At 36.8% G+C, this 21,349-nt stretch overlaps 1 protein-coding gene across 3 annotated transcripts in view; it reads right to left on the bottom strand.

Moving 5' to 3' along the window:
- The window catches only part of LOC109096284 (zinc finger protein 385B), a 122,002-nt gene that overhangs the window by 2,726 nt on the left and 97,927 nt on the right, over window positions 1-21,349 (bottom strand). For all 3 annotated transcript variants that reach the window (XM_042731742.1, XM_042731743.1, XM_042731744.1), the window contains 5 exons: window positions 17,303-17,413; window positions 6,604-6,784; window positions 2,525-2,842; window positions 479-663; window positions 117-218 (listed from right to left, as the gene is read on the bottom strand). In XM_042731742.1, coding sequence (XP_042587676.1) covers window positions 117-218; window positions 479-663; window positions 2,525-2,842; window positions 6,604-6,784; window positions 17,303-17,413 — 897 coding nt within the window. The remainder of the gene's footprint in view (window positions 1-116; window positions 219-478; window positions 664-2,524; window positions 2,843-6,603; window positions 6,785-17,302; window positions 17,414-21,349) is intronic.

The following is a 21,349-nucleotide window of genomic DNA, read 5'->3' on the forward strand; positions in this document are numbered from 1 at the left end:
AGAGGCATTTGTCAGCCTAGAAAGTGCGCAACAAACTCCTCACAGTACTGACACTTGAGATGCGAGTAACACTTGATGAAAGCGCTTGATTATAAAGAGCATAAATAATGCATTACTGCCAGAGAGCCGGCGCTGCGCTGCTGCTTGTTGTAAGGGCTGTATTTGGGTTTGGTGGGTTTGCCTGCCACTCTGTCCTTGTGCCGCCTACTGGAGATATGCTGTGAAGAAAACCACATTTATTACCATTCTAATGCAACTGAAACACATTTGTGACCAAACGTAACACTGAACCGAATTATTAAAGCCTAAACTGCATAACAGGAAGTACAACTTGCAAATTTGGTAAGATCAAGCCACAGAATCACATTACTATTTATAGTGCTTTCTTTATTCAGCGCTGTACGCGCTACGTTTGTTGTCAACTGCATAAATAAGGATCATGACGAATGAATCATTGCATGCAAACTGAACTGAATACCTGCTTAAGCTGGATTTCTGAGTTGACGTGGACATCACAGATTTCACAATGAAACGTCTTGTTCTGTAAGCCTGAGCCTTTGTTCAGTTGTGTGGCCTGAACTTTGAGTTTGGACCCGGGTCTGGGGTACGCTTTAATGGGACCCGCTCCATTTCGTGCCTCCAGCATGGTTTTGTGCTTTGAACCTGATGAAACAGACAAAGTAGACTGTTTTGTCTGGCTTCACAGAAACAAATCTGTTTATTCAATACAAACTAACACTGGATATTTGAATTATGTCAGTCACTGACGTGCTTATTTTTTACAGCTTTTACAAGGTTGTGAAATAGACTAGTACACAGTGATTTTGTTGTGGGTATAATATCAATATTATGGTTTAATTTGCATGTTATTGGCCCCTGTTTTTACTAAAGACTCATTAGACTAATTATGTTTTTTCTTTGCCAGTATGAGAATATTAAGAGATGTTGAGTCTCTAAATGACAATTCAGATGCAACAAAGGCATTAGTGTTGCTACTGTAAGTTTGATTCATTTCCATGAATCCGTTTGATTTGTGATGAAGTTAATCAGATTAAAATTACACAACTGTTCAAAAGTTTGGTCTATATTTAGTCTGGGTGATTTTATTTTGGGAAAAAGTCAAATAACGAGAAAGCACCAAATTGTCTATCACAGCTATGCTGATGATACCCAGATTTACCTAGCCACATCGCCAAATGACTACAGCCCCATTGACTCCCTCTGCCAATACATTGATGAAATTAACAGTTGGATGTGCCAGAACTTTCTTCAGTTAAACAAGGAAAAAACTGAAGTCATTGCATTTGGAAACAAAGAAGTAGTTCTCAAAGTGAATGCATACCTTGACTCTAGGGGCCTAACAACTAAAAATCAAATGAAGAATCTTGGTGTGATTCTGGAGACAGACCTTAGTTTCAGTAGTGATGTCAAAGCAGTAACTAAATCAGCATACTATCATCTCAAAAACATTGCAAGAATTAGATGTTTTGTTTCCAGTCAAGACTTGGAGAAGCTTGTTCATGCCTTTATCACCAGCAGGGTGGAATATTGTAATGGTCCCCTCACCAGCATTCCCAAGAAGACCGTTAGACAGCTGCAGCTCATCTAGAACGCTGCTGCCAGGATTCTGACTAGAACCAGAAAATCTGAGCATATCACACCAGTCCTCAGGTCCTTACACTGGCTTCCAGTTACAATTAGGATTGATTTTAAAGTACTTTTACTCGTTAATAAATCACTCAATGACCTAGGACCAAAATACATTGCAGATATGCTCACTGAATATAAACCTAACAGAGCACTCAGATCATTAGGATCGAGTAAGAAATACCAAGGGTTCACACAAAACAAGGGGAGTCTGCTTTTAGTTATTATGCCGCCTGCAGTTGGAATCAGCTTCCAGAAGAGATCAGATGTGATAAAACATTAGCCACATTTAAATCCAGACTCAAAACTCATCTGTTTAGCTGTGCATTTATTGAATGAGCACTGTGCGATGATTGATTGGCTTTTAAATATGCAAATATCAAGACATATAGTGAATGTCATCAAAAGCATAAAAAATAACATTCATATATTAATACTAGTCTGACTGCAGCCCACACATCTGAACATATTCCTCCCAGTGTGTCTGGATAATGTTTCTAAGGCAATTTCTTTCAGATGAAATATTTTAAAGCTTAGAAATGCATACCGACTACATAAATGTCCATGACTTTTTAATATTTGATTAGTTTCCATGACTTTTCCAGGCTTAGAAATTGCCTTTTTAAAATTCCACAATATCTCCAGGTTTCCCATGACCGTGGGAACCCCATCTACATTTTCCAGTTCTTCATACATTATAAAAGATGATCTTCACATCGCTACGCTGGGTTTGATTTATGTCTTAACTGCAAGTACATTTCCACACTTCCAAGCCTCGGAGGGTCACTTACTGAAACATTTATGATAAAGAAGAACGCATAACGCAGAGAAAGCTATGGGAAAGACACTGTGATGCAGAGGCAGATGTTCGCCACACCTGTGTTGTGCGCCTCCAGCTGTGAGAGGGAGTTGACAGCCACTTTGCACAGCGAACAGTACAGAAGCTTCTTGGCTTTCTCCTCCTCGGACTCCACGCTGGGCTCTGACGGGGCCGTTGGCAGCGCTGCTGGTTTGGAGGTGTTCTTCAGGGCCGCCACGTGTCCTGTCGGTTCAGTGGGTGGGCTGGCATGCGCGGGTGCCGTCTTGCAAGGGCTGGGCACTAATGCCACCGCAGGCACAGCGGGAGCACAAAGGGGCACAAAGGCTTGCGGGGAGGCAGGGACTTTGTGCGCAGCCAGCGGCTCTGCGCTTTTCTCTGAGAACATGAGAGAGAGAGAAAGAAACAAGAAAAGAGCAAATCTGACAGTTAGTGGTGAAGGGCTCAGCATGTTGTATTGTGTACTGGCACATTTTTCAACTCATTCCTGTCTATTTTTTCAAGTATTGTGGTTTAGGGTTTGATGTAAGGCCGTTTGCTGCAAGGCAAGCGCTCTAGTTTCTATGTCACATGACTTAAGTGAAGAAGCAAGAACAGTGTGTATGTCAATAAAGAAATTAGTGCTACACATTTATTTGAAAAGAGAACTGATTTTATGACTTAGTGCGATTAATAAACCAGAAAATGCTGAGATGTAATGAAACATATATAGTCTATATGCACACTCTTCCTAGGTTTTATGGATCTTTAGGTTTTATGGGGGGATAAAAAACATATTAAAAATAGTCAATTATAAGCAGAAACTCAAATGTGCTGCACCAGTTCACCAAAATAAAAGCTTGAAGGTTTAATTGGACTTGAGTGAATGCATATAATAATAATAATAATAATAATAGTTATTATTATTTTAACACTTTTCAAATAAGAAGAACTATTTTTAATTGTTTAAATAATATTTACTTTTTTTTTTTTTTTTACACAAATTTCAACTATGAACTCTATGTACTTCTGAGGTCTAATGGATTTTTTAAAATAAAAAAATTATAAAAGCTTAATTAGACTTGAGTGAATCCATATACGAATAATAACAGTAATACTAATAATAATAATAATTATTATTATTTATTATAATTTCAAAATGTTTCAAATATATATATTTTATAGTGCTGACAAATCAATTAATCGCATCTAAAATAAAAGTCTGCATTTACATAATGTGTGTTTTTTTCTTTTTATGTATATACTGTATAAATACACACACATACATGTACATATTTAAGAAATATTTACAGCAGATTTGACAGCACTAATATTTTAATAGGATTTTTACACATGTTTCAGCTCTATAGTCTACATGCACCATGTACTTTTGAGATTTAATGGATTTTGTTAGATATGGAATAATACGCATATTAAAAAGTCAACAATAACTTTAAATGTTTTCCTTCATTTCACCAAAATAAAAGCTTGAAGGTTTAAAAGAATGTTATAATAATTATTTTACTTTACAAATCGTTTTATTTATATATTTTTTAACTCCTTCCTGTCTATTTTTTTTCTTAACCTATTTGTGTGTTTGGGTTTGATATAAGGCCCTTCGCTGCAGGCAAGCGCTCTAGTTTATATGTCAGATGAGTTACACCAGGTCAGGCTCCTACTGGGGTCCCACGTGCTGTAATGTGATAGGACGTGACCCCTGGTTTGCCCACCACCCTTACGCCCTTGTCATAGCGTTACATGCCGCGGGAGGCCCTACAAGCACTTGATGTCAGATGCCTGTACTCTCCACCCACTCTCGTACAGGCCTCTGAGGGAATACTCTGCTGCTTTATATGAATGTCACTCTGCTCATGGTTTTTTTTCTCTCCCGGAGGACTCAAAGCAGCCAGAACAGTCTAATGTTCCCCGTACAGTGACATTGCACCCGCTGACACTAACCTGAACCTCTAGACTGGAACTGCTGCTCTTTTGCAATTTTCTCTCTCTCTCCAAGTTTAAGTTTATATTTCAAATCTTCCAAAGCGTGGTAGGTAGATGTCGAGACATATGCCTCTTTGTTCTTGTTCTCAATATTTTTGCGGTGAGTCATAAAGAACTTATTGTAGCTGAATAAGAAAATAGATCAGAGATAAAGTACAACTATTTGAAAACTTTTCAAAACTAAAAGAAATACAGGCTCTGTTTCAAAACCTAGTAAGCTTTCTTAGCCAGTTTTTACTTCAGAAAAATTATAAAGCACACAAAGACAGCAGCACACACACATATTGGGTAAAACAGTCCATTTTTAATTAGATTAAACTTTAATTATAGTTTTTGGTTTTAAATTAATTGACTAGAATTGAGTTACAATGATATATTTGTAAGTCATTCCAGTAGCTCAAAAGTTTTGATTCCCAGGGAATGCATATATAATATAATATAATATAATATAATATAATATAATATAATATTTATATCTTGAATATAGCTCGTAATAAATCAAAAGTTCCCAAAGTTTGGGGTTGGTAAAATGTTTTAATTATTGTTTTTTTTTTTTACATTTCTTATGCTCACCAAGACTGCATTTATTTACAGTAAATAAATACAGTAAAACTGTGATAACTAAAACTGTGATAACTATTATCTAATATATTTTTAATTTTAATTTTGTTCTGTGCTAGCGAAGCTGAATTTTCAGGAGCTATTATTAGTGTCACATGATCCTTCAAAAGTAATTTTCCAGTATGCTCAAAATATATTTTTTAATATTTTTGTGGAAACAGTAATACATTTTTACAGGATTCTGTGATGAGATCAGCACTGAAAGTTTTATAACAATGTCTTTACTGCCACTTTTGATCAATTCAAATTGGTATCATATAAATCTGACTTAGAATTTAGCTCAGAAAAGCTTTGGAACAAGAATGTGCCAATAATTCCCTAAAACAGCCTACACAGGCAGCTCCCTAGGTTTTGGAACAGAGCCAAAGTGATAACAATTGCCACTTGTTGTTTGGACGCAGATCAAGCAGTGACCGCTATGTTGAAATGACCTTAGCTCTATCCTTTCTGAGAAAGTCAGTGAGTGCGGAACATTTCTTGGATCTTAAAAAAAACCAGAGCAATTACTGTGCGCACATAATCCAACACACCGAGTTCTGAAACATTACATAAAGCGGGCTCTTATGTAAAGCACTGGAGCTAGCAATTTTAATGATTTAGTGCTTGAAGTTTTCCCATGTTAACTAAATCAGACTGCATTGTGCGTTGCCAGGGTTCAGGGAGAGACGGCAACAGCAGCCCCATTCCAGAGTCTCGGGCCGAGCTCAACGCCATGCTAATACAACGGTGTGACAGCGAGGACCCATAAGCCATCTGTGAATCAGGCTGACATTCATTTGGCCTGATTTGCGCAAAGACACTGAATATCAATGAGGACCACCACTGCCTAATAAATGAGGCGCACCCAAATCTGTCTCCAGCTAGAGAACGAGTGAATTCGGAAAGTATGCACTGGCTCGGATTTGCACCCCGTAGGGCATGTGTCTTGATACATCCAGGTCTTGATTCTTAATCAGACACAAGGGCCTGAAATTGAGTGGGTCACAGCGTGAAGCAAAGATCATATGATTATGTTCTTTGAAATGGAACACAAGTCTAATTCAGTCAAATCAAAGGCCAGGGAGAAAAAAAATCCCAGCACGCATCCGACCGCCTGTTCCAATTCTGTATGCGCTTTCCATAATTAAACATTTAAAAGCAACACAAAAACAGACAAAAAGATCATGTGCTGGAAACTCAATATGCAGGTAATGATGAAACAAGCAAACATAGCAGTGGGAAAAGTGATCTGTTGTTAGCATGATAAAGCATATGGCTGATTACAGCCACAGCAGGGCTGTACCTTACCTCGGCACACGAGCAACGAGCACGTTTTTGAGCTTGACGGATGCCCCCGGTCATCCTAAATGGGCTTTTACAAGGAAAAATACGACTACATACAGTACACAAAAACACAAGCACATAGATGGAGCGAAAACAGGGGTCAGGGTTAGAGCGGCGGGAAGAAAAGCATGGGAGTAAACACACACGGAAAGGGTAGGAGTGGAGAAAGAGGATGGGACAGGTGATGTGGAGCAAGAACAAAAGGAGCTATTAACCTGGTTGGTCAGAGCAGCTGGCAGTGACTGCAGTGCAGGAGGAAGTGGTGGTGGTGGAGGTGGTGATTGTCTTAGCGCCGCTGTCCTGGGCGGCTGCACTTTTCTGCTTATTTTTCGTGGACTCCTGTGCTTTGAGCTTCTTGGCATGTTTACTGCCTTTGTAGTGCGCCTCGGCTTGGCTCTACAAAGGAGAACAAATGAACCATCCAATCAGGCTCATTTCTCACACTAGCATCTACCATCATGGACGGCAATCACACACACACACACACACACACATCTCAAACATGCTTTCAATAGCAGGCACTGTTCCAATCAAGGTAACTGGAATTTTCCAGATCATAAGAAATACAGCCGGACACTGTTTGCTTGGAGGAAATTGATTGTCAATGGAGAATACTAAATGTGCGTCGATAGCCGGCACTCACTGAGGCCGTTAATGGAGAGTTTACTCATATCTTCAGTTCAACTTCCAAGTGAAGATTTAAAGGGAAAATGACTACTTCACACTTAAACAGAACGAGATGGAGCGGGAGAGAGAAAGTGCTTATGAGGGATTAGGATCCTTTGAATATCTGACTGCTAAGAATTAGGAGCTCAATTTCTCATTTTTATGACATCAAAAGTGACAAAATCCCCAAAGACCTGCAGATGGGTTTTCTCACCAAACTCTGATACTCTGTCACGTTCACTAACTGCGAGTTTAAGGGATTTCTGACAGTGCCGGGAAAAGCCAGACAGCACTGCTCATGGATGCTTTTACTGCAGATTATTCAAAGTTTGGGGTATTCCAGGTGTTTAAATAGCAATTACAGGAATGTCACTGCTTTGTATGAATTATTGTCCTTGAGTAATAAGATACAAACATTTAAAGCAATAAGTTTTTCATTTTAAATCATCAGGTTCTCAAGTAAGAGCTGTTCACACTGACAGAGACTGTTCTCAGAACAACGATTGCGAAACATAAATATATATGTATAATTTAATAAATATAATATAATATATATAATTTTATTTATATATAATTACATATATATATATACATATATATATATATATATATGTGTGTGTGTGTGTGTGTGTGTGTGTGTGTGTGTGCTTATTTGTTTCTCAATTTTTTTAATGTTTCAAATTAATACAATGTTTATTGCATGCATATTTCTATATAACAATAAAATATACATTAAAATATTCTGATATATATTGTATAACATTTATTTCATAATTATGGCTTTTAAATAAGCAAATAAAATGTATCTATCCATTTATTGGTGCCAACAGTCAGTTCAATCGCTGTCAGTCTGAACACACCGTTACTGAACCTGTTTTTGGGGGACATGGATTTAATAATTCAGTGATTTCAGAACAGTATTGGATGTGCCTCTATTGAAAGAAACATATTAACTTCACTAGTTAATACATATATACATTTGATCAAAACAAACACACAAACAGACAGACGAAAGAATATCTATAACAAAGCATGCGGCTAACAGCATGTCGCACAGGTGCTGTGATTAAAGAGTGGTCAAAGTTCTTTTCTTTCTCTTTTCTGTCGTAAAGACATAATGGCTGCAGTTCACTTGTGATCTTGTGAATGTGTGTTGAACCATCTGAGCCAGAGCTGGGAAAACATGAAATATGATAAGATAGAAGAAAGAGAGAGACAGACCAAGCGAAAATGAGGTGCGTAATGTCCGTCGAACCAACTGCACAGATTGCTTGTTCAAGTGACAGACCTGAGAGTCATAATGACACACGGGACGCTGCTGCAGACAGTGACAGGAGAGAATGATTTGACAACCCGGGGCGTTTTGTCTTCTCTGCACTGTGCAAATGTTAGCATCTCCTGTGACCTGGATTAAGTGCACTTGACATTTATAAATTGACTTTCTCTCAAGCTAAGTGTGTGCATCCATTTTAATATTTAGAAAAACATCCACACTCTGACAGTAATTTCAGTCCTTACAACATCAAGTGTCTTCCAACGTAGTTCTAGCAATCATGGGGCCTCATTCGTGGAACACGAGCAGCACAAATTTCTCTGTAAATTGTTTTAAACTAAGAATGGATTTTCCAAACTGTTTATGTTTCAGGAACATTAAAGGGAAAGTTCGACCAGAAAAAAATTCTGTCATCATTTGTCGTTCTAAACCTGTATTCATTCCTTTCTTCTGTAAAACACAAAAGATGTTATTCTGAAGAATGTTGGGGTCCAAACAACATTGGAAATAAAACACACTGACATTTTTCAAAATATCTTATTTTGTGTTCCACCGAAAAATAGTCACAAATAAATGTAAAATTCCAGTTGTTAAAAGTTTGGAACTGACACTTGGAAATCAGCTTCATTGATTTGGCAAAAAATAAATAAATCTGGAATTGGAATCAAATTTGATTAAAAATAAATAAATAAATAAAAATTTGAAAAGACTTTCCATTTAAAAGTTTGGGGTTTGTCTCTTATGCTCAACAAGTCTGGTTTTATTTAACCAAAAAGGTAAAACATTAATATTGTATAATACTATTAAAATAAAAACAGGTTTTTTATTTATATGTATTAAAATGTAATTTATTCCTGTGATGGTAAAGCTGTTTTTGGCTTTCAAGAATCATTTCTTATTATAATCTTATTATTCTTATTATAATGTTGAATATAGCTGCTCTGCTTAATATTTATGTGGAAACCATAATAAATTTAGAAATACAAATAGAAATGATCTGTAACATTATAAATGTATTTACTGTCACTTTTGATATATTTAATGCATCCTTGCCAAACATAAATGTTATTTTTTATTATTAAAGTATTATTTAAAAAAAATCTTACTGACCCCAAACTTTTGAATAGCAGTGTACAGAGATGATCACAATTAATAAAAATTGTATTCAAGAAAGTTTTGCCAGACAATTTAAATAAAAATGTATTCTGCTAGTTTTGCATGAACTCTACCAATTCTGCAGTTTACTTGAGAATAGTTTAACAAACTTCTTACACAGAAATTCATTCTGTTCGTGTTTCATGAACAAGGCCTGACAAGCGTATATGACATCCTCAGTGAATACTCAGCCACATACATTCTTTATTAATAGCTATGTTGCAAAAATGTCTTTGCAACAGGAGCAGGACACGAACGAGCAAACAAAAAAGGCTTGCATATGCAATAAGCATCAGTAAGCCTTTCTGCTGATATTTGCAAATAGGAGCTGCCAGCAATATCAGTGCATTACCCTACAGCTGTCTGTGTATCCTCCTGTTCAGCGCTCATGTACTGTACAAGAAACCTGTCAAAGACATACACACCTACACATTGTAACAGCTTGTTGTATGAAAGTACACAGTTGATCTTGTATCTTGTAGGGAGCCTATTTTCTCATGCATACATGCTTTGTCTTTGTGGTTTTCACAGGCTGGCTGATGCAATAAACAGACCGGCCTCAGATGGGGCATCACTGTCAGAAATGTATTTGCTTTTCTATTTCTCATAGGGTTTTTTTGTGTTATGCTCTGATCCCACTTCAATATGTCACATAAAAGTGTCTCGTATACTTTTTCTCTGTGTTAAAATACAGGACAGACTGGTGTGTAGAAATGCCTATAAGAAAGCCATCTGAAACTTCATTTGTAGTAGGACTACCTGTTTTTCCAAACAACTGCAGATGGGTGTATTGTCCAGAAAACATGTTTGGAAACAGTCATATCTGAAATGGTTTGCTGCTGCTAATGGTCAACTTTTAAACATATATGTGCTTGTAGTTGTGCATGCAACAAATTGGGTCTTGCACTGACAATTTCAAATGATTCAGCCAATTATGCAGTACAAGCATTATTAGTGCCAACTGCTGTTGTTTTTCCGAGGCCACAGGTCCCTGCCACAAAACCTCTGCTCACAAACTCCCTCAATGCACGAAGTCATACAGCAATTATGACATACTCTTTCCCTTCACTTCAGCTGTTAAAATTATTTTAAGTACAATAACAACCTTAATTTGATGAAAAAAATACATGCCAAAAGTCTGATTATTAGCCAATTTCCATTCTTCAGTGCTTTATCTCAGAGTGCAGATACTGTAAAAGTGCTTCATTTTCATAAAAAAAAAAAAAAAACAACAACTTACAGCTCAATACATCAGAAGACTTTTAGCAGAACATGCCTTGATCTGAACCCCCACTGGTAATCCATCTTCCAAATAACTACTTTTAAAAAGACAAAATAATTAGCTGTGTTTTCTAACTAGGGACGGGAACTGCAAGTACTTGAATGACTCTGATTCAGTTCCTTAAGGATTCCATTATTGATTCTTTTAGGCACTTTAAAAACACAGAAGAAAATGCTAAAAGCAATGCAAATACATTTACATATAACGTATGCAAATTATATAGAAATATATAGAAATATATATAATTATATAGAAAATGTCAATAGGAAAACCCAGACATTTTAAACATTTTACCCTAGTACCAGTATTATTGGAACTGATCCTCAATTCTCAATCTTACACAAAGTTCACAAGAATTTCTGCAGATCTCAATGCAGTGAAACATTCCTATTTCCAGCTTTTTTCTGATCTCCTCACATGTAAGCTCTGCACACACGTGGTATTAAGATCTGTCTCTGTGATCCAATCACGAGCAGTCATCTGAGAAATATCGCTCTGAACAACTGTTAGCATGGTTTTAAACTGAGGTTTTGAAGGCGGAAAACCCCTATAATCTGGCAGGCATTCTGAGGGCCTAGACATGATATAATACAGCTAGTGCTGGGCAATGATTAATCGCGATTAATCGCATCCAAAATAAAAGTTGTTGTTTATATTATATATGCATGTGCACTGTAAATATTTATTATGTATATATATAAAGATGCACACATACAGTAAATATTTTGAAAATATTAACATGTATATATTTATATTCATATAATTTATATAACATATAAATATATTTACTATATAAAAAAACATATTTTTAATATTAATATAACATAATATTAAATAATAGTAATATATAACATTAAATATATACATGTATGTGTGTGTATTTATAAATATACAAAGTACACATACATATATTATGTACACAACATTTTTTATTTTGGGTGCGATTGATCGTTGTCCAGAACTAAATAAAACATCTCTAAAACCCAAAGCTCACCAAAGCTCGATTAATTGAATAATACCAAAATATTGTGCAGACTATTACAATATAAGATATAAAATAATTTTAAATGTAATTTATTTCTGTGATGGCAAAACTACATTTTCAGCAGTCTACAGTGTCACATGATCCATCAGAAATCATTCATATAATACAAATATGGAATACAATTAAATATAAAGATTACAGTGAAAAAGTGACAAGAAAGAGTCTGTTTAAATTTAGCAATGTCCACCATCTTAATACCAGGTGTAAACAGGAAAATTGAGACTTGGATTTCCTTATGCTTTAATGAGATGTGCTGGCTATCTGCCATATTGCCATGTTCTCACATAAGGACAGTAGAGCCCCTTTCACACTGCGATTCCGGCAAATACAAGGGTAATTTGTACCCGGGTCGCTAGATTTTGCACTTTCACACTGCCAGTGATTACCCGGAATATGTGTGTGCATTAACACACAACCCGTAAAGGTACCGTAAAGCCACGTGATATCAGGGTGTGACGTGTAATGTACGAGTCGAAAACGCTAGGCACGTTAACTTTCACTGAAGCTGGCGAACAATCTCAACTGATTTCTGCTTCGTTACAGTTTGCACATATTTTTTCGTTGCGAACGTTGATCTGCCTTCAGAACACCCGCTAAAAGAGTCGCGCGATAACGTGCATCATGACTACGACACGGCATTAGATCTGGCTTTTATTCACACAGCGCTCGTTCCGGGACTGAACCCGGCAATGTTACCTAGGTCCCCGACCCGGGTTCAATCCCAGAATCATCCCGGGACGTGTTTGCTTTCACACAGAAGTCGACCCGGCAATGTTCCAGCAATTTGCCGGGTCCGACGTGCAGTGTGAAAGGGGCTTCAGTCTCTGTGTGAAGGGAAGCCACCACTTCACCTAATGTCACATCACAGCAGGACACACACCTTTAGATCAGGTAACTTCAAATGAAATGGTCGGGGCTTCTCTGTTTCAATAAGCACAAATGGAGATAAAACAGCTCATTTACAGGAGATAAGGGAAACCTAAGAGCGCACACCAGCCATTATTCTCATTGCTTTAATGCAGTCTTCAAAAGAACACACCTTGCAAAGGTTAGGAAAAAAAAAAACCTCAGACAATGTAATGTAACTGAAAAAACCCCCCCAAAGCTGTCATGAAACAAAAGGTTTCAGTATAAACAGTTTCTGTGTATTTGTAAAAGGCAGTAGAGTGAAAAGCTGAATATTCAGCGTCAATTTTCCCACATTCGCAGAGTTTATTCAGGCCACATCTGCAAGAATTTATTTTAACAGCTAAACAGAGGGCCAAGATTTCCAAGTTAAAATATGAAATAAAAACACCATATCAAACCAAAAACAATTTATAGAATTGTCAGCTGCCTGCAGGCCCTGCCTGAAGTGTAATTACGGCATTTAAAAAAGTTGCATTCTAGAGAAAATGGGAGCATGCTTAGTTTGTGGAAAGCATATAAAATAAAATGCTGAACACATTAATGGTAAGGTCATTTATATGAGGCATTTCAGAGGCTGGAGTTGAACAATAAACTTGCACGGGGTCAGTAAATTGCGTGGCGGGTTTGAACAGTTAAAGGCTGTAATTATACGCCTGGCAAAGTTTTAAAACATAATGGACATAAATGGCATTTAAGGTTTGGCTTTTACACACATTGATCTGAGCCATTAATTAGTGCTAATCTATAGTGACTTGGGAAACATGTAATGTGTGCAAGTGTGTCCATTAGTACACATTAGCCCAACAGCAGTGATGCTCACCAGTAAGTCACATCCGTGACGCCTGATGATGTGGAGTTAAACTACTTAATGTGACAGCAGCTACATGACCATTTAAAAGTCTCTCATGCTCACCAAGGATATAGTAAAAACAGTAAAATTGTGAAATATTATTACAATTTCAAATAACAGTTTTCCATTTTAATATATTTTAAAATGTAATTTTTTCCTGTGATGCAAAGCTGAATTTTCAGCATCCATCATTCCAGTCTTTACTGTCACATTTCTTATTATAATTAATATTGAATACAGATGTGCAGCTTAATATTTTTTGTGGAAACCATGATACATTTTATTTTCAGGATGTTTTGATGAATAGAAAGCTTGGATGCAATGATTTTACATTTAAATTTGAATTAAAACCAAACATTCAGCAACAACAAATGCAAGCAACTGCCTAGAATGCATGAAAAAAATTTACCAACTACTCAGATGTTTTGCACAGGCATGCACTACACACATTTTATAAAAAAAGTTATTTGATTACATAGATTACATGTAATCTAATTAAATTACATAAATAGATTACATAAGTGATTTACAGAAATAATAGAAATAGCAGAATAAAATGTAAAAAAATATATATATGAATACTATAGCAACATACTAATATACTATAAATTATGTAAAGAACTACATAAATATGATTTTATATAAAAAAAAAAATCTATGTATCAGACAGTGTCCAAACAAATCTGAATATCATTATTATTTTACATCACCATGGGAATATTTCACAGAACAAGCAGGGAGGAATATCAAACCCTATTTATCTCTTCTGTTTATGGTGTATTTTCATTAAAAATGCCCATTAGACACTTCACAGCGGCACACTTGGACTCATTATGGAAACAAAAGCACTGAGTGGAACTACTGCTTTCCTCAAAACTTCATTAGAGCTTGGCCGAGGATGTGCTCAACCTTTGGTTACAGAATGTATTTTCCCCTCTGGCAACAGGATTGGATGACACAGTGAGTCTAGAGCGTGCACTAAATACGGGATTAAATTACATCGCAGGACTGTGGCAAAACAAAGAGGCGTTTGAGCTTTAATAAAACCACGGATAAAGTTTGTAGCTTCCGAGGGTGATGGCTAATCTACATGAGCAAGCTGTGAGACCAATATGAGCCATTTTGCCTGTGTATAACGTGTGCGAATCTATGTTCCCCTGGAACATAAAATGGTAACAGCACAGTGCTCGACAAACACGGCAACTTCAGGCCCACAGAGAACGAAGGTAAACACGGGACGTGGGCTGATTCGTTCTGACACGCCAACCAGAGCATCACTTCCACTTAAGCAAGATGTGCTTTGGACTGGGCCTGCAGATGAGCATCTCCAGGGAGCACGGAGAGCAGGAGAGACAGCTCTATCGGTGAAGATCACAACGTGGCAACACATACACCCAGAATTAGCATCAAAGAGCTCGGCGGTCTGGGGAACATCCGTTGACACTTCTGTTCGCCCCACGCTAGCTCAGATACGCCGCTTAATCTTTAAAGCATTGTTCAAATGGGAGATTGCAAGAGGAAACTGTTTTAAATTATCCCAAGAAAGGCAGTCATTTCACTTTCCGCTTTATTGTGCTTTTTTGGAGTGAGAGAGAGCGGGAGAGAGAGAGGGGGAAGACGATAACAGGAAGCTGAGACAAGTTAATCTCTAGCAGTCGCTTCAATTCAGAAGCACGTTGACTGTGTTGGAAAACGGTTTCAAACTCGATAGCAATCAAGCAATTATGCACCACAGGAGGGAACAACAGGCCGGCTGGGACACCCAGCAGCCGCCCCACTGAGACAACAGGACCATGTCTGCCTTTGCTCAGAAGTCCAAAGGGGTTCCCCTGGTTCCTGTGCTGCATTCCTGCCTGTTTGTCATGATAAAGATGAAAAAGACCTGGAGGAGACAAAACAGATGCACAATGGTGCTCTTGCGTCTGTTTTCCACTCTGAGAGAAACCTTTTCTCAATTACCGTTCGCAGTGGGAGCCCTCTGTCAGCCAGGGCTTATTGCCACCCTGTGCCATTCATCTTAAATTAAATGGCTTAATCAATGCCAAGACAGAGTGGAACAACATGGCAGTACAGTAAGTAATTACCCCTCTCCCATAGAGAACAACACAACACAAGCGACTCTGTGCAGAACCCTACACCTGTATGCGCACTTGTAAACATAACGGTACTGTTTTGTGCAGCCGCTGGGATTTTACTGCTCTGCCAGTGAGTAAACAATGCCACATTTTATTTGGGACATTATGCATGAAAATCTATTATAGATTACAAAAAGTTAGGAAAATCATAAACAGCAGCTGAGTGACAAACCAACAAACTGATGTTAGTTGCACTATATACTGTACATACACATAAGCATTGTGGCCGAAGTTATAAGAACACTAGTATATTCACCAGCTAAAAAATGGTGTCAAGTCAGTTATTTCTATCTTTTGTTGTAGTGTCAGTATGAAATATCAGTTTACATTCCCAAAAATTCATTTTGCCATTAATTGTAATAATCCAGATTTTTGTTTGCACAATGAGTTTGACAACAGTCAGTGCTCTACACAGAGATCTGTAATCCAGAGACTAAATCCAGAAGAAGATTTATTTTTATTTTTTTTACAGAACAAACTGAGACAGACTCAATCCAAGAGAACTGTGGCAACAATTTCAAGAAAACTACCTGCAAATCTACAGTACTGTTAAAAGTTTTAGGCACTTGTGTAAAAATGCTGTAAAATGAGGATACTGTCAAAAATAATGTCATAAGTAGATTTTCTTTATCACTTAACTTCTATTAACTAAATTAAATCACCATTTGGTGTCACAAACCTTTGCGTTTAAAGCAGATTTTGCCCTATAGGTGCACTTGCGCATAGTTTTTCAGGTAGCTTTGCAGGTAGGTTTCTTGAAGCATCTTGGAGATGTTGCCACAGTTCTTCTGGACTGAATCTGTCTCAGTTTGTTCTGTTTCTTCGTGTCATTCCAGACAGACTGATGATGATCAGATCAGATCTCTGTGTGGAGCACTGGCTGCTGTCAGACTCCTTGTGCAAACAAAAATCTCACTGGACCATTACAATTAATTACAATTTTTTTTTTTTTTTGCTAAAAATGAAATGGTTCTGAATAAGAAATGATCCTTGATTCCCCTGAATATAAAACATAGGCTTTGTAAATTCAACTAACAACATCAAAAATGTATTTTGAAGGCGTACTGTGGTATCTGTGTTGAATTGCTGTGTGTATTATGGACTCAATGACTTAGAGTGCAATCAACAAAGGTGAAGGAAGAGAATGAGAGAGCACTGAAAATCAGCAAAAATAACAATTGATTTAATGAAAACATTCAAATGATCCAACATGAATCTTGTCGAAAATGGCTGAGAAGTGTTCATTAAAAGCTGGCTGAGGGAACTGGCAGAATCACGTCTGTTAAAATCACCATACATTAGCACACTTACCTTGTTTTGTATGATTAATGAAGAGCGTTGCCACTTGAACCCTAAACGGCTGTACTGGGGCTACTTTTAATCAGCCATCAGCGTGCAGAGCGAAACACAGCACTATAACAGCCACTTTTACACAGGCAGAACTAGAAAGGGCTAAGATCACTTCTCTTTCCATATTGAAGTGAAAAGGGTACACTGGAAGGAGATGCGGCACATGCACAAACCAAAGACAAACATTTACACGTCCTCATATAAACACAGAGAAATAACCAGAGAAAAGTTTGTTTTTTTTGTACTCACATCTGAATTAAAGCGAAGCTGACAGATGTTGCAAGAAATAACTTGCTTTTTCTTGGGAGGAATGGAGACTCCAAATGTGTGGTTGATTACTGCTTTCTGGACGGGGTCCATCTGGAAGACAAAGAGCAGAGGAACACTTGAGGGTGCTTTCACATTAGAGATTCTGGCGTGGACAGAGTCTGTTTGTTGTCAGAGTTTGAATCGTTTGGCTGATGTGAAAGCGGTTTTCTGAAGTGAGCGTGCACTAAAAAATGTTCAGTTTGCAATTGGTATAAAGGTAATCTGTCTAATTTGTGGATTTGGTCTACTATTAATGATGTTAATTTAGCAGCTTTCTTTATGCTTATGGTCACACTTAATTGTATAAATCATTTCTCATAACCTGACATGTTTCTGACACAAAGTTTATGTCATTTGGGGATATAAATAAATGCCATTATCCATAAAAGATGCAATAAAGCGATCAAAAATGACACTTCAAATACATTAATAATGTTACAAAAAAATTTGGTTTGCAAATAAATGTTGTTCTTTTCAAATTTCTATTTAACAAAGAATCTTGTAAAACATGTATCACAGAATCCACAAAATTATTCAACAGATGTTTCATGAGCAGTAAATCAGCATATTAGAATGATTTCTGACTAATGAAAACTGTCTAATCATGAAAACTGAATAAATACTGATTAAAATTCAGCTTTGCAATAGAGGAATAAATTAAATTTTAATACATATTAAAACAAAACAGTTATGTTAAATTATAATAATATTTTGCAATATTATAATTTTTTACTGTATTTTTAATCAAATAAAAACATGTATGTTACATGTATATGCTTTGGGTTAGTTCTAAAAAGCCTGTTTCAGGACTATTTCATATTTCAAATTATTAAAAATGTTGTTACTAGGGTGGTATGCTTTCAAAAGGTACTTATATGTGGCCTTGGACCACAAAACCAGTCATAAGGGTCAATTTTGTGAAATTTGTTAGGATAGGACAACATTTTTGAACAAGATACAACTATTTGAAAATCTGGAATCTGAGAGTGCAAAAAAACAATCAAACAAAAACATTCACAATATTGAGAAAATCACATTTAAAGTTGTCCAAATGAAGAAATGCATATTACTAATCAAAAATTAAGTTTTCCTATATTTACATTAGGAAATTTTCTTAATGTAACATGATCCTTACTTAATATCCTAATTATTTTTAGTCTTACGAGATTTTTTTTTTTTTTAAATTTGACCCATACAATGTATTTTTGGCTATTGCTACAAATATACCCGTGCTACTCATGACTGGTTTTGTGATCCAGGGTCACATATGTACTATTTAGGTACAAATATGCACCATTTTGGGTTAAATAAGGTAGGTAAACAATTCCTGATTTACTAGAATAAGATTATTGAGTAATGTAGGACCAAATGACAGCATAAACAAACCAACCAACCAAAAAAAAAATAATAATAATAATTCCTCTTTGGAATTTCTTAAGATTCTAATTTGAAGCCCACGTCCACTGACCAGTCAGAGTCGAGTCACGTTGATTTTGCAAACTAGCTTTGAGATTCCATCTCTGCTCAACAGCTGCTTCTATTGCAATATATCATCAGGATGCAAGCGCCTTTGTTCTGTGCACGTAAAGGTTTGGTTGTAAATTCAAAGTGACAAAAACACGAATAAAACAGTAAATCTGGCATCTTCTTGTCACGACTCATTACCTACTTGCAATGGGACACAACAGTGGGACAATAAAGTCGCATTGATGAACACACCAAAAAGTATCATTTGTAAAGTGTGGAATCAGCATTAGAAAAGAGAGTTAGTGAGGTGTGAATCAGACACACGCAGAGTGTCCCCTGCATTAGTCAGTCTCTACGACCCTGAACGGTAGGTGGAAATGAGAGCAATAAGGATCCCAAGCTGAAGGCAAGACAGCTGTTTAATGGTGAGAATCAATGGCGGCCTTGCTGGTGTCTCCTGGGCTCTAACTGATAAAAATAGATAGTCTGATTACTGAACCCAGGAGGATGAAGACAGGAAAGCAAATGTGATCTCTGCCACATCAGAACAGGAGAGCATCCAAGCACCTCTGTGGAGCTTCTGAAGTTCTGCCAGCTAGTTATCCTTCATTCAAGCAAATAAAATGAAATTCAAGCAAACAAAAGCCTTTTATAAACCTTCACAAATATGTCCTCATTTTCTCCAATTAAGTTCTGAATGCTTGTAATGTGACAGCAAAATGACACAACAAATCCACTTTATTACTGCGATCCAGGAATAGCTCAGCGTAGGTTTGGTTTTAACATTCACCAGCATGTTTTAAAATCAAATGAATATTTTCATCTAAACAAAAGAAAAAGAGTCTGTTCAAGACTCCGTTCTTTTTATATAAAAAACAACATTTGTCCTCTGTCTTTTGAACATTGAATAAAAACTACCAAACAGACTCGTTTTGATGATTTGAAATAATATATTTATTTTTTTTACGTTTAAAAGCAATTACAAGACACTTAAAAGTAAACATCTGGTTTGTGCCAGAGCGAATGTGTCAATCAAAAACAAGGTTTAAAGTGACAGTCTGTTATTATTTACCAACCAGATTTTTTTGCTGAAATTAACAAAAGGATATTTTTGAATAATCTTCACACATCTCATTTACAGTTCATAGTTACCACAACTGTCAAGCTCCAAAACACTATAGAAGAATTACCATCAGTTCATCAGATCTGTGTGCTATTTTGCTTCCAGCAAGGCTCTAAAACTTCATTTGATAACATTTCAATAAAAATTAAATAATTTGTAAACATGTGATGTCATTGACATGACCCACGTCATCAGCGAAGCTGTCAGAATTTTTAAGTCTCTTACGCTCACCTAGGCTGCATTTATTTGATCAAAAAGTAAAAACTGTACAATATTAAATATTATTGCCTGTTAAAAGAACTATGAATATATTTTAAAATGTAATTTATTAAATAATACTAAAACATGAATTTTAACAGACATTAATCAAACCTTCACTTCAACAAAAAACCCCAAAAAACATTCTAATGTGCTGATTTGCTGCTTTTTTTTGTGTAAATCAAATAATTTACCTAATAAAAATATGCCACAAACATGTAACGTTTAAATTACATACAATTACAGCAGCAATAATGATACAGAGTATTCAGTAGTTTCTAACTGTGGTAGGGACATGTTTCCGTTCATATGGTGTCCCAAACCTATGCTCATGGATCTGAGAATTTAATGAGACAAGAAAATAAACGGACAAAATTTAACAAGCTCTAAAATATGTGCTGTGCAGCGTCCAACAGGATTACGCACAGTGTTTCACTACTTCTTGAAGCCATGCATGAAACCCTGGCACGAGAGAGCTGACTTCTGAGTTTGCCTCCAAGTCATTTAACCATTTCACACACTCACTACGGTCATCTCTCCAAGCAGGAAAGCATTTCACAGCTCACTTAACAGACAGACAGAAAAACCCCAGCATATTCAACTTCAGACACAATCCTGGCATATTTTACCTGGAGCAAACGGAGAGTGTCCATAGCACACTTTTGTGTGGAATCACAAGCGAAAGAGAGACCAGCGGAGACAGAGACAGACACAGACGTGGTGTGGCGCGTGCTCCAGTAGCGATGCAGTGGAGGTCTGTTCTCACAGCAACACCTCTCTTTCTCACTCTCTCTCACTCCATCTCTCAAACACACACGCACGCTCGCTGTCACCCTGCCTGCCCGCTGATCCTCACATCTCAGGCTGATTAGCTCTGAATAACTGATGAGCTTGGGTAAACAGGAGTCAACTCTACACAGCGAAATCTGTTCACTACTGATAAGAGTTTGTATGAACTTGGTCCATTAAGTATTTACGACAGTTACCCTTTGAGCTGGATGGATTACACCCAAAGCCTTGACTTTATTTAACTAAAATGTTTTGAATTCCACATTAACCAGCTAGATGTTTAGCTCAATGACGTATCAAGCCCCGTTCACAGCGACAGCAATTAAATCACTGGATCACTGAAAATCAGC

Source organism: Cyprinus carpio, chromosome B9 (genome assembly GCF_018340385.1).
Source record: "Cyprinus carpio isolate SPL01 chromosome B9, ASM1834038v1, whole genome shotgun sequence".
Lineage (NCBI taxonomy): Eukaryota > Metazoa > Chordata > Actinopteri > Cypriniformes > Cyprinidae > Cyprinus > Cyprinus carpio.